The sequence below is a fragment of the Mustela lutreola genome, chromosome 6, assembly GCF_030435805.1.
Source record: "Mustela lutreola isolate mMusLut2 chromosome 6, mMusLut2.pri, whole genome shotgun sequence".
In the NCBI taxonomy this organism is placed as follows: Eukaryota; Metazoa; Chordata; class Mammalia; order Carnivora; family Mustelidae; genus Mustela; species Mustela lutreola.
In genome coordinates, this window is record NC_081295.1 from 71,491,553 (window position 1) to 71,506,653 (window position 15,101).

Consider the following 15,101-nt stretch of genomic DNA (forward strand, 5'->3'; position numbering starts at 1 on the left):
TCCCAGGGTTCTGGGATGGAGCCCCGCATCGGGCTCCCTGCTCAGCAGGAGTCCACTCTCCCTGCTTGTGTTCCTTCTCTCCTTGTATCTCTGTCAAATAAATAAAGTCTTCTAAAAAATTCCATGTATTTATTTATTTTGTAGAAATTCACACTGCAAAAACAAAACAAAATTGTGTAATGAACTTTCCAGTACTTTCCCACTTGCCCCAACATTCATTAATCCATGGCTAGTCCTCACCTCTCTGTACCCCCAAACAGTGCTCCATTTTGTGTTATTTTGAAACACATCTCTGAATTATATATTGTCATCTATAAATACTTCAGTATGTAGTTCTGAAAGAGGGGTTTTAAAAAATGTGCCCAGATTCCCCTTACTGTACCTAAAAAATGCTAACAATTCTTAACTTTCAGTATCCAGTCAGTGTTTAAATTTCAAATTGTATCACAAATTTCATTTTTTTTTTTCAGATTTGTTTGAATCCGGATCCAAATAAGGTTTATGCATTGCAGTTGGTCGATATGTCTTTTGAGACTTTCAGTCTCTCCCTCCTTCCCTCTCTTTCTCCATTTGTTATTCTCCCTCTTTGTCCCTCAAAATTTATTTGTTGAAGAAACCTGATGATTGAGTTGTAGAGAATCTTCCCCTATAATTCCTCATGGTCTTCTGTTTCTTTTACATTGTTTGACTATAGATTTATCAGGTTCAGTGTGTTTTCTTTCTTTCTTTTTAATCAGGATCTCTTCATATGTGATCATGTATCAAGAGACACAAAATATCTGATCATCTTTCTCTTTTCGTGAAATTGGCAGCCACTGCTAATTAATGCTTGATCCATTCATTTATTAATATTGACAAGATGATGTTTTCATTTCTTATTTTATTCATTTATTAACTTGAATATTTATTTTAAGAAAAAGTTTCTCAAAACTGTGTTTATTTTTCAGTGTTAATTGTTTTGATTCCTTAGCGTCTTTCACTAGTGAGCAGTTAGTGTTGTTGTATTTTAATTTTCTTGCATAAATAGAATTTAGCTCATAGATGTAGCCTAGACACAATTTCCCATGTGTAGCTGCTACAATTTCTGCTCTAGATCTAGAATCATCTGTCTCTCCAAGAGACCGTGGTTCCATTAAATAAAAGCATACTTTTGTAACTATGATCAGGAATCTAGGACTGTTCCTTTTCCATGGGTTGGTCATTGCTGAAAGTCTTTCCCGAGGCAAGAAGTACATCTGTATGTTCTTTCTTCCATGCTGAGAATAGTCATTCTCCAGATACCCCAGGCGATATAATTAGAACACATATAATTACTTGTGTGTTACATCCTCAGTTAATGCCCAGTATTCTCCGAATAACAATACTACCCCTGCTATCAACAGTATCCTTACTAGAAAAACAGCTTAAACATGTTTTTCTTTTCGTCAGTTGTTTGTGTCCTTGAGATATATCCCAAAAGGCCTGTAAGAATAAAATTACTGTGCTTGATCTTGCATAGGATAATACTTCTCCATATGGTTAAGCTACCAACTGAATACTGGGTTGCCTTAATGGTTTCATTTTATTTTCAATTTTTAGGCATTGCTTTTTTTGAAATTCAACTTTGTTTGTAAACATGTAAAATATTTTTGTGGTTCAGAAGTGGGATTTAAAACCAAGATGTATTAAGTCTGGCTTCTGTCTTTGAGCCCTTACTCTCTGTTCTCTTTCTCACCTCACAGGTAAGTTTACCTTCTAGGTAAACTCCTTTTTGTTTGAATCTTATGGTTTATGCTTTTATTCTTAGGTAAATGGTAGCCCACAGTCACACTTTTCTCAACCTAGAAGTTTTTTATTTTGACTTAGTATATTCTGGAGATCACTCCATAGTAATATATAGAAATGTTTCTCATTCTTTTTTATAGATACATCATATTCCATTGTGAAGCTGCATCAAAATTTATTAAACCATTTCCCTAATGGTAGACATCTATGTTGTTTCCAAGTTTTACCATATATTATTAGGAATCTATTTATATACCTAATGGGAAAAGTAGAGGAATACATACCATTTGACTTGAAGAGATGACCTACAGTCCCAGACTCTCAGAATAGTGACAGTCTGTATCTCAACAGATGGAAGGGGTTGTAAGGGAAAGATAGGAGAGTCTAATTTAAAAAAAAAAAAAATGAAGACTTTGTTGACTTTTAAGTTGATTCAAAAGTGGAATGAAGTCTAAGTTGCTATCTGTTTCAGAGACTTAAGACTTACTCTCTTATTTCATTCTCTTAACATTTATGCTGACCTCTCTTCTAGACTTCATTCATGTTGTACCCCAAGCTTGAAATGACCTTACCATTTTTTTTACCTCTCTGTTGTTCTCTATTTACCAATGAATCTTACCCCATCTTTTGGGGTCGAGTTCAGCATCTAAGTTTATTATTAGTTTTTCTCTGGCTGTGAATTTACATCAAATACAATATATCTTACAATACTTTAAGCTGTTAGGATGCCATGCTTTCGATAATTATTGTCAATGTATTCTTGTATTTATTTCTGCATATATGCATCTGTTCATCTATACAACCATTTATCCATATGTCTTCTGGAAGGCATGGGTGTGTAAGCTTTTCACAAGTCCTCAGCATGGTTGATGGAATGAATATTTATATTTATCGCTCTGAGGCAGGTGTCTAAGCAGATAAACCTTAAATTCCATTTCTACTCTATGCTCCCCTGCTTCTGTAAATAAGCAATAAGCTTTATGAAATACATTGTTCTCTGTTGACTTCATTTTTTTCATTCATTTCCTTTTTTCTTACAGCATCGGGTAGTCTTTGTTAATTCTTTACGATCTCTCACAGCAGATTCAAATTTCTCTTAAATGTGGAGCTCAGGTTTCATAACCTTTAAGGGGCTTCAGTTTGAAAATGTAGCCACTACTTACTGTGTTTTAGGTACCTACTGTATCTCAGAAAATATGCTCTGTATTTATTTATCAAATGATCTCTATGAGGTAGATATTTCAATTCCTATTTCTCATACAGGGAAACAGGTTAGACTCTATATGGGATGCTAAGGCTTGGCTTAGATGACTCAGGTGACTCAGCTTTTGGATCTGGAGTTTTTTCTGGAAGACCATGTTGACTCCACTTAATGTGCCCTGAAGGTATAAATGCATTTAATTTAGGTGTGAGTTTAGTGACTCTATTGGTGCTGCTGACAACTTGCTCAGGATAGCTTGAGATATTATATAAATAAGATTTTGAATTGTTGGGTCCATCGTATACAAGAGAAATTTAATAATACTCTTTCATCCTGCTTTGGAGACTGAACATTAAGGGTTTAATGCAGAAATTTTTAAGATCATAGTTTTAAAATTACAACTGGTTAAGTCTATATCCTATATTTAATTCTTAAGTCTTAAGTCTTCATTTAGTATCTTTTGGATTCTTACTGAATTATGTTTAATTCAAGTAAATTCTTGTTCTATAATGACTTTGGTTTTCTGGTAACACCGTTTCATGGCTATGAAAGGCCAAAAACTAGGCATGCGGACCCACGTTGGCAGTTTGCTAGGGAACAGAACACCTCTGGAGGAAGCTGAAGGACAGTGTTGAAAAGGTGGTGTTTCGGGATTGAATGAAGACACTGAAAATCAATAGCAAACACACATTTGTACACAGTACCAAAATAGATGTTTAGGCTGTGGTCCTTAGTTGTCAAGAAAAGGCTAAACTATGGCTCTTTGCTCTCCATTAAAAAAAAAAAATGCAATAAATATAAAAAGGTAAATTCAAAAGCTCATTTGTCTAGAAAAGTATTCATCCTCTGGAAATAACAATGAATGAAATACTGTCAAAAAATCACATTTTACACGTAGAAAAATCTTAGGTAAGAAATGCATTTTCTAGCAGATCAAAAAAAAAAGTCATCTGTGGAAATTGATCAGGTGGGAATAGATTCTCTTGCTTTCCAAGTTGAGGCTAGAAGTGACTTAACATATTAAAGTCAAGTCCATCAGGGTCCCTCATTACTGATGAAGTACCTAAGGGGCCCTTTGTATTGTGAGAGCCGCAAAAGAGGGGTGCGGTCTGGGAGAGCAACCTGGTTAATTTATGGTAACACATGGGAACTGATGACCTTATAATTTCTGAAAAATTTTATTTCACTTCGTTCTTGAAGCACATTTTTCAAAAGGCAAAGAGGCTTTCTTTTGCTGAAATTGCATTGCCTTCTCTTAGCCAATGAACTGAACCATCCAGTCTATTAACTAAACAAAAATGACAGGAAACTTCATAAATATTTAAAAGCTGCTGCTATGAATTAAACATTGGGATAAAGAACTAACTCCTTTCATTAAAGCACAATGTTAAATAAATAAATAAATAAAGCTCATGACAGAGATTGCTAGGGAAATCAAATGTTTGAACTAATATTATTTTAGGTTTCTCTAAACATTTACCTTGGCTAATGCTTTAAAGAATTATATTACATATGTTTGGTTTATGAGATCAATAGTGACGGATTTTAATAAAACATTTAGAACTTAAAAAAAAAAAAAAGTTTGGTAAATAAGATTGGTTCAGCCATTTAGAAAACAATGCAATGGGCAGAACTCGGGGGCCAGACCTGAAGAAAATGTGAAAAGTCTTGTGTGATTTTGAATGCAAGGCTCAGTGGGGAACCATCCAGCCAGTGGCTCCATACCTCACTGAGCTTGATTCTGGGTTTTCCTCCCTGTAGGGTGTATGTCTTTGCTCATTGAGTAGCCTGGGTCAGAACACCTGCAGTGCACCAGGCCTGTGGTCCAGTATGGCTACGGAAATGATTAAGACCTGGCTTTTCTCTTTGAGGGGCTCCTGTTCCTCTAGCACTACTGAGAAATCCAGATTCCTCCCTGTGTGCTGTGGTGGAGAGAGAAAATGGAGCAGAGCTGAATGGTTATTGCTGAATTTAGCATCTAGAATAACTGAATTTGCATCCTTATTTTGTCACTGGCTGTGTGGCCATATTTAGTCTATTAGTAAGTCTCAATTCCCCACTGAGAATGTGCTATAATAATTCTCATCTGTGGGGACTTTTGCAGGATATGACAAAAGACCATTTATCAAATAAGAGTGCTGTTTTTTCCCGTACCTTACAGTAATATTTAGGAGAAGAGGAAAGCATGAGGTCTTGAAATTATTGAAAAGCTCTGTGAAGAAAAGTAGTAGTAACACTTAACCCTTTCTGAATGGATTCTGTTGTTATTCCCATTTTACAGGTAACGTGGCTGAGGAGGCACAGGGGTGATGTAATTTGCCAAAGGCCACGTAGCTCATAAGTGATGGAGACAGGATGGGCCACCTGTGCTCCGGCTCCAAGTTCTCAACCCCATGCGCTGCCCCATTAACACACTGGAAATTCACTTAGACTGGATGTTTAATGATGTTTATTGCTGTTTTATTTCATATTCTCATCAGGAAAAAAAACATACTGCAAAAAGTTAAGAAAGACCTATTTTCTCCTATAGTGAACTCTTTTTGAAGCTATAGCAGATTCTATAGAAGAAGTTTCTGTAAAGAACTATGTAAAGAGGTTCTCTCTTTGAGTGGAGTTTGCTGGAAAGGATTTAGCTGCTCAGTTACCAAAATTTGTAGGCTTTAGGAAATGCTCTAAAACAATGATACTTAAACAATTTGGTCTCAAAACCCTGTTAGCTTCTTAAAAAGCATGGAGGACTTCACAAAGCTTTTGTTTCACCAGTCAGGAAGGATGTTGGTATTGAGGGCAGTAACTACCACGGCTTCCAGCACTTCGACAAAACCCTGGATACACAGCGTTCTGGCCAAGAATCTGATTTCCTGCTGTTGGGGCCTCTGTTGTCTCTCTGGTCGTCCAGCTCTGTGGAAGTGTTTTGTAGCTGAACCAAGAAAGAAAGCATGCTCATAGTTGTATAGAAATTAGGATTTCATGAATGATTTTGAGGAAAGGAAGAAGACTGCTTTCTGTGATTTTGGAATGTGAAGAATTTCTTTGGATTGAGTTCCATGGAAGTTTGTCACTGGCCTGTGTTCTTGAACTATGGAACATGAATATGTAGACTAAGAAATTATTTCTTGTGATAAGTAAACAACAGAGATAGTGGGAGTAGAGGTTTTGTTTATATCACTTATACCTATGGGTATTTACCATATTGGAAATTGAAATTGAGAAATTAAAAAATTATTAATCCACTTGAAGTACAGTATTACAGTTAGCATAAATAACATTTTTAATGAAAAATAGCCCTATTTTCTAAAACAAATTATTAATGTGCCATGGTTTTACATTTCAACATTCCTAGCATCTTACTTTAGTAGAAGTCAGTTGGATTCTCACATCTACACCTGTATTCAATCTGTTGAAAAACTGTTGTTTTCAATCTGTTGGAAAACTCCAGTGTGCAATCATGAGAGAATGGGAGTGAAAAAGGCAAATAATGTCTTAGGATTAATTATTAATAGTTTTGACCTCATAGGCTCCTTGAAAGGGTATTATGTAACTTCTTGGTTCCCTGGATCTGACTTTGAGAAAGGCTGCTTGAAGACATGTCTTTTGTACTAGATTTTAGACCAGGAAGTGTTAATCATATGGTGAAAAAATGAGCAAAGTAAAGGGAGTAAAAGGGAACCAGTTAAACATCCTTGACCATTAAATGAGGAAGTCAAGGGTAAACCCAAAAGATATAGCCTTTATAACCCTTTTTTAATCAAGCCATTAGAGAATGATCACAGTAAATACAGTGGGACTATAATTTGTATTTAGTGTCTTAGAGAAATTCATGTTTTTACTTTATGGTTTGTTTCTTTATATTTAATGTATTTAATATTAAAAGTGGCTGAATAGGTAGTAGATAATATTGGTGAAAACAATAAATTGGCAGAAATATTGGCAAATATTGGCAGAAAACAACAAAATACCACTTTACTTGCCTGTGGTAGTCGTATCTCTAAGTCTCTTTATTTAGTAGTGCAAGTAGTAATAATAGCAACCCTATAAAGGTACTAGGGTAGTGCCAGGCATTAAACCCCACAATAGTCCTCTGAATTAGGTGGCCTTCTTCCCCACCTTCTCCCTGCTCTCCACCATCTGTTCTGCCTTCATTCTTCTCCCCTCTGGTTATGCCCGGCTCCTTCTTCCTCACCCTTCCCCTTCTGCCATTTTGTAGAAAGAGTAGTTAATCAATTACCAGATTGTTAGTAGCTGGTTGGTAGCAAGATGACTGGTAGGCATTCTGGCTTTAAGGGCCATGCTGTTACTATTCCTTCCATTCTTCCTGCCACCCCAATGCTATACAGACCTTCTGGGGTTTTATGACAACGTTATAATATATATTATGTTATAAATATTCAATATTTCATATCATATTTTACATATTTTTGACAGTAGCATAGGTAAAGTGTACTTTGCACATTCTAAGTACTCACTCATGGTTACTATTCCTCTTCCTCCTCATGGTTTCTCTTGACTCCTAATCTTTCTTTATTGTCAAAGGTCAGTAACTAGAGTTCTTTTTCTCCTTCAGTTTTACTGTCTCTGTTGTGCTCTCAGTCACCGGTATTAGTACGCCTGGTCCACAGCTGGTCCCTTTGTCTGTTGGACTTCATGTACTGACTCCCCTCAGCCTTAAGGATCATCAACATGACAAGATGGCTCCTCATTCGGACTGAAGTGATTTTGCCAGGGCTTTCATAGTCACTACTCTGAATACAGCTTCTTTCGATAGTAATGGTTTTGTTTTCTTTCACTAAAAATGGGGTTAGACCCTATAAATCCTTACTCTATTAATGGTACTTATTTTAGAATTTCAGATGTCCAAAAGACAAAACAGGCATCACCCGGATTGGTGACCTAGCACCCCAGGACATGAAGAAAGTTTGCCGTTTAGCCCTCATTGAGCTGACTGCCCTCTATGATGTATTGGGTATTGAACTGAAGCAACAAAAAGCTGTGAAAATCAAAACAAAAGGTAATTTTGAAATGAAAAACCATTGGATTTACTTCAAAAGAAGCAAAGATGAACTTGGCTTCTGAGCAGTATTCTTGGCGGGGGGAATACCTACAAAATAAACCAATACTTGAATACTTCTAAAATTCAGAATTTAAAACATTGCCTTCAAAAATTTTGTAACTTGATAAACGTGGACTGTTCTCTTAGACTATAAAAAAATAAAGAGATAATAAAGTATTTAATTACCTTGGAAGGAAATTCTGAATTAAAAATTCTTCTTCTTCTTCTTCTTCTTTTTTTTTGTATTAAGGAATCTTAACTCAAATGCACTCTCCTTTGAAAACTACATGTAAGAGATACTTTTGGTACATAAACTTCTTTTTTTCCAAAATCAGATCTTGAAAAATGACTTTAAGATAGTTGATCCTAGTTCATTGCTTTTGCTTATTTATTTGATGGGAAGTACATAGAGTAGTTAGTAGCCTGTCTCTTTGCTCATTTACATTCTACTTACAACTATTTTGCAAAAACCTTCTTCAGTCTATTAAGAAAATAATGCCATTGTGGCACATAATACCACCAAATTGTACTCCTCATGGATATATGCAGTTTTTTTTTTTTTTGTAAGCAACTTGCTATACCCATTACATAGACAGACTTTATTTTTTATAATCTTACAGAAAACAGACACCTCTTAGTTTTCATCCAAGATTTTATTGGTCTAGAAATCCAGATAATTATCTATTAATTTAACAAAGTGTAACTCTTTAGGAATCTCTGGCTTCTTATTTAACTTTTAAGTTCTCTCCTAAAGAAACACCAAGAATGAGGATTACTGAGTTGCTATGGTAACATTAATAAAGACACATATTCACCTGATTTAAGTTATAGAGGCAAAATCTCTGTAGGACTGACGTATACCTTCCCTCAAGGTCCTCTCTCCCATGCTGGGCCCCAGAAGACCTCATTCTGTGCTCAGCTCCTCTTGAGTATTATAGCTTAAGGCATGGGATGGTGAATTTCTGAGTTAAATGGTGCTTCTTATTTTCCGCAAAACCATTATGGATAATGAAAGACTTTAGATGTTTTTTCAGAAGCTTGTCACAAAACCTTTTCCAAATATAAAATAGAAATATAATTTAAATAGCTGTGACTCAGTGCTTAGGACTTTTAAAATGGCTTAGAGAGGCTTTTTGTGTTTTAGAATTGCTTCTTAGTAGAGAAGTATTAAGCCATTCTCATTTACAGTATAACTATTAACAGAATAGATTTTCTTTCCATTTCTTAAATATTTTTGTAGCTCCTCTAATATATTCATCTCATAAACTAGACTCTTGACATTTTTGAAGATTACATTTTTTTGGACAATTCTTAAGCTACAAATTATTAGGTTACTGGTATTCTCTTGATTGGCATCTCTATTGAGTGTCAGTTTTCAAGCCCCGTTTCCTAGTCACAAATAATTTACATCTCCCCTGATGACCTGTGTTACACTTCTGTGCTAATTGTTCCTTCAGGGATGGGGGTGGGGTAGGAGGTACTAAGCAGAAGCTATGGTGTATAGGATTTAATTTAGAAAAATTTTACATTATTACCTTTCAGTTCTTCTGGAGTTGTTCCCAAATATATGAAGCTACAAATCACAATTTAAGAACTACCAAGTGTCTGTACTTTCTTTCTTTTTTGTTTTTTACAGTGAGAACAGACCTTCTTTTTATTCATATATTGAGATAAACTGCAGAGACTGAAAGACAAAAATTCATCACAATTTTTTTGTGTGTGTGTGTCTGTACTTTCTAAAGAAAAACTCTTGTAAAACAAGATCATGAGGTTGACTGATTTCTCGAAGAGCAAACATTTCTGTTTTGCTGTATTATATATAGAATGTTAAATGTCAGTTACATATGAAAGAGATGAGTAAGTAATATTTGCTTTAGCCAAAACTTTTAATTTGTTACCTTTAGTAAGTTATTTGTATATTTCACATACTCCCATGGCATTATTTCTCTTACATGACAGTATAACTTTTTTAATCATTTTGGTGATTCGTTGCAATCATTTACTTAACTGTCTTTCCTTGCTAGATTGCTATATAAGACAGGGTCAAGATTTTCCTATGGCGATGTGTGGACTTAATAGCTAGACAGTGTCATTCACTTAATAGGTGCTCAATAAATAGTTATTTGTTTGAATGACAGTATCAGAAATCTGATGCCTTATTATTTTTGCATTAATATTTTATAGATGGATGGAAGTTAAGAAGTTTTATTTTTTGTTGCAGATTCCGGCCTTTTTTGTATTCCATTGACAGTGTTGTTAGAACAAGATCAGAGGAAAGTACCAGGAACTCGAATACCCTTGATATTTCAAAAAGTAAGTAGGCCTAAATCGGTCAGCACAGAGAGAACATACTTGAACTAATAGAAGCTTTTTCTTTTTTGGCATTCATAATATTATAATATAGTTTTCCAATTGATGTGCTCTTTTATTTTGTACTTTGATTTTCTATTCAGGAAACAAATTTGTTTCAAGGGCTCATAATTTTTATTTTATGGTGATGTTTTCTGTGTTATTACTATAACTGTGATTACCTGGCATCATTTTCCTGTCTTATATTAGCTAGCTTTGTATAATTGAGATTTCAGTTCTATAATACACGGGAGCGGGAACTGCTTATAAATTTCTAGGGAATTGAACCCTCATGAATATTTCATGCCTGTGTGTGTTTCCCAAGCTTTCATATTTACAGTGAGGATGTCCAATTTAATTTACCAATGCCTACTTCCAAAGTAGGCAAAGAAACCATAAAGTAGAATAAGAAAGTGATTGCTAAACTATCAAGTCACTGGTGTCATCAACACTCAGTTATTCATAAGGGGTTTATCTGTGGCAATATAAAAATTTCAGTCTAATCTCTGAGCCATCCTTGTTGAGAAACCCAGATTACACATGACGAAAGCCAGGAATGCGCAGTGAGGAAGGTAGGCAGATCAGTCATGGACTACCCGAGTTATAGATTTTTTTGTAGCAACCCCAGCATGTCACACTTTCTGGAAGCTCTGGGGATAGGAAGAGTGGCAGTGGGAACTTTCCCATCAACTGGCTCAACCAACTCATTCAATACAAAGCCCAAGCTCCTTGGGACTGATTCTTCCACTATTCCAAACCCACGCTCAGCTCTCTTACCTATTAATCTCAGGCCCCATTATTTCTCATGATCACCATCGCTTCCAAACATGTATCTCACTGTTTCTCCTGATAAGCTTCATTCTGCTGAGTTTGTTCTTCTCACCAGCTTCTGCCGGCCACTGCCTATAGAACTTGTGTCTGTACGGATAGTTGTCAGCCGTGCCTGTGAGGAGGGAAGTGCTGACAAATGTGGGTCAGATATTCATATTAATTTAAGTAAATTAAGTAAAATGGAAACGTAATTTACTTAAATTAAGTAAATTAAGTAAAATATACACTACCACAGATGACTGTGCAAGACAAGGATCTCATCAGCATCTTTTCCAAGTGGGTAAGGATTCTCCAAAGAAACAGAATCAGTAAGAAGGATGTGTGTGTGTGTGCGTGTGTACGCGCACATGCTTGTGCACACACGCTCACACATGTTCATAGAAAGAGATTCATTCTAAAGAATTGGCTTATGTGATTGTGGGGGCTGACAAGTCTGAAATAGAGCAGTCCAGAGGCTGGAAACTTGGGCAAGAGCTGATACTGCAGTATTGAGTCCAAAATCTGTAGGTTGGAAAATCCTGTGGGTTTTCCGTGTTGCAGTCTTGAAGCAGAATTGCCACTTTTTTTGGGAAACCTCAGTCTTTGCTGCTAAGGCCGCCAACCCACTGGATGAAACCGCCCACGTCATATAGAGTAATTTGCTTTACTCAAAATGTACTGATTTAAATGTTAATTACATCTAAAAAAAAAAAAAATACCTTCACAGCCACATCTAGACTGGCTTTTGATCAAAAACCAATGATGTGTCATGCTTGACTTTATCAAATTCACCATCACATCAGTGAAGAGTACGTTTTGGTCTCCACAAAAATTCAGAGATGTCTCTTGGTCAAGCTGAGGGCTGCACGCAGTCCCATGTCATTTTCTCTTGAAATTGTTTTGTTTGTGTAGTTATTTTACCTTTTTGGTCTCTTCAATATTCAGAAGACTTGGGCTTCCAACTAGTGTGAAGTTGTTTGGTAACAGCCTTAAAGACTCTTTTTCACACAAAAAATAAAAGAGGGTGTAAAGAGTTTACTATCAGATAACACTCATCTGTATGCATCCCCTCTGAATGATAAGCAAAAAAATGACAGTGATCTAGCATTGAAAAATACTTTTTCGATGAGCAACTGTCACCTCAATTAGGTATTTCTCAGTTTTGTACAAAACAAAGAACTGGAAATCGCTCATTTGCAAAAAGGTTTATCACCAGTTTTTAGAGGATTATACTCATTTATTAAGAATTATACCCAAAAAAGTGTTTTAACAAAGCTTATCTCAGATCTGTGAATTATATGTGTTGTTTTCTTGTTTGTTTTGTTTTTGCTCAGAGGCACATTGTTTAAACCATATTCTTAGAAAACGTCAGGAAAATAAAGTACTTTAAATTTCTATCTATAGAAAATTTCTAACAAATTAGCAAATTCTATTCTCACTGTCAGACTAATCAGCCAAATCAAAGATACTTTGTGTCAAAAACTTCTGACTTCATTTTCAGTTCATAAATTCATATAAGCATATAATCCTTCTTAGGAGATGTTGTGAACATTACTGATACATTATGCAATGTGTCATGTAAGATAAATTACTAAAAAGGAGCATGATTAAAATATATAGAACTATATAGTTATTTTCCATTTTTAAGTCTTGAAAATAAAAGAGCTATAAAGTATTTCTTATTTATATTTTAATAATGAAATATAATGTGGTGGCCAAAAATATTATTTTTAAGTGAGAAATATGAAAAACCACATGACATTCTTTCAGGCATTATATATACATTTCTCTATTGGATGCTAGTATTCCACATTTGAGAGGAATAAAAAGAACTTGAATATAAAGACTCAGATCTTACTCTTATTCAGTTGTTTAGAAATCTCCATTTATCCTGTGTATTTGATGAAAATGAAAGGCATGAACTATTGTGAAAAACTAATTTGCTCTAGTAGCCAGCAAAGAATTTTATTTTTTGCTAATGGAATGTTTTAAACATTTTATAAGATGAAATAAAAATGAAAATTGCTCAGACATTGAATAAATTTTGCATGGCATTATTTGTTAAGTTTAGTCTTAAATCCTTTATTGAGTAATGCCCATCTAATCTAAAATAACTTTTGTAAGGTTTTTAGCTGTGGGTTCATTATCTAGTGTACCTTGAAAAATGTAGTCTTGGAAAACATTCCAGTTGAATTTTTAAAAATCATGCACTGCTTTGACTGGTCAGAGATGGTTCTTACTTTATCTAATAATAAATCCTCAGGAGAATTTTGAAACTACTCTTCACGTAGTCTTACCTGACTCCCTGAAGATCCGTGCATTCTTTGGCCTTAATCCGGGGATAGGAGAGATGAGGTCATTAAAGAAAAATTGCCTCGCTTCCAGTGTCTCCACGCTACAATATATCTGATTTCAGAACATCTAGACAAAGGTCAAAAGACCTCATTTTATGATACCTTGCTTTGCTCCTAATAGACACTTTTATAAGCATGGAAGAAACAGCTCTATGTAGTTTATAGAGCCTTGGTAAATCATTAAAGGAGGTTTCCCTGAAAAAAAATAAAATAAAATTTTACATCCGTTGGCACTCTGGAAGATTTTATGTCTTAGGGTGTGCAGAGAGATTATAGTAAGTTTGGGGATGAGTGAAGAGTAGGTCTGTCTTTTATAAAGTAGAAGGCTGTGGTGAATGGGGATGGGTGGTAGGAAGGAAAACCTATGCAATGCTAGTAATTGCCTTATATTTAGCCTGAGCACAAAGAAATTGATTTCCTTAAAATAGCAGAGTACCCCCTATAAAGCCTGTGTGCATTTCCCAGGGAATACATATTTCAATTGGAAGATCACTCGGCCAAGAAACTAACCACTTTTTTTTTTTATCATCTTCCTAGCTTCCAATAGTATGTCATTGTAATTTCTTCATTTGCCTATTTTTGTGGGTTTCTGCATTATTTAAAAAAAAAAAATCTTTGGTATTTTAGTGGAGTTCTAGAGATAGATCTGTGTATATTCATTGGGCATCAGAAATGATTCAGAAGCCCTCAACAAGAACTATTTTTTGTCTTGGTTTACCACTAAAAACTGTAAAGCTTAAAAATGAATATTTACAAACAGTTTTTTTTCCCCCTCCTTCGTACCATAAACAAATCTTTTAAACAAACTAAAAATGAGATGTAAATGTGCAAATAATGGAATTTCACAAGATTTATTTGATTGCAGAATGTCTGTTTCTGGAAAAGCCAGAAGACACGGATGATCTTAGTTGCTTTTAAGCAGTGAACAACTTCAGTCTCCATTTGTCTGGAGTACAGCAGCTGTTGTGTGAAATGATTACACTTCTGTAACAAAGGAGAATAAGACCCCACTTCTTCTCAATTAGAAGTAAAGTTTTGAGACTTTCTGGTTGAAAGGCTAGTGCTAGTGCAGTAGCATTCAAAACTTCATGAAAGCCCGCTTACCCATCATTGTCATCATTTATCTCTATGTGAAGCAGATGTTCAATTTGGAATTGTACCTGTTAGGAATCCTCAAGTCAGAATGTTCTTCTGTTTATACACAGCTGATTTCCCGAATTGAAGAGGGAGGTTTGGAAACTGAAGGCCTCTTGAGAATACCTGGAGCCGCTGGTAGAATCAAGGTAATCTCTTGGTTCTACTCATGTCACCCTTTGTTCAATTACGCTTTCTCATTTTAAAAGCTAACTTCTTCTCCCCACCCCCTTCTTCCCCCACTGTTAGTCAAGTAGGTACAATATAAAGATAAAACCTCTAAACCTTCAGTTTACATTTAGTTTTTTTTGGAATCTTTGCTGATGGTTGTAAGTTTTCATTTTTCTTCAAAATCACTGTATTAGCTATAATACTATTATGGTGTAGAAGCAAATGATTTTAATCTCTCTGCTGTGCAGAGGTAAAACAGGAACAAAAG

At 35.2% G+C, this 15,101-nt stretch overlaps 1 protein-coding gene across 15 annotated transcripts in view; it reads left to right on the top strand.

Annotated features, from left to right (window-relative positions):
* The window catches only part of ARHGAP18 (Rho GTPase activating protein 18), a 295,486-nt gene that overhangs the window by 148,090 nt on the left and 132,295 nt on the right, over positions 1–15,101 (top strand). For all 15 annotated transcript variants that reach the window (XR_009354645.1, XR_009354646.1, XR_009354648.1 and 12 more), the window contains exons 6-8: positions 7,808–7,973; positions 10,237–10,328; positions 14,734–14,811. Coding sequence is in view for 8 of the 15 variants with exons in the window: in XM_059177588.1 (XP_059033571.1) it covers positions 7,808–7,973; positions 10,237–10,328; positions 14,734–14,811 (336 nt within the window). In the remaining 7 variants the exon portion in view is untranslated. The remainder of the gene's footprint in view (positions 1–7,807; positions 7,974–10,236; positions 10,329–14,733; positions 14,812–15,101) is intronic.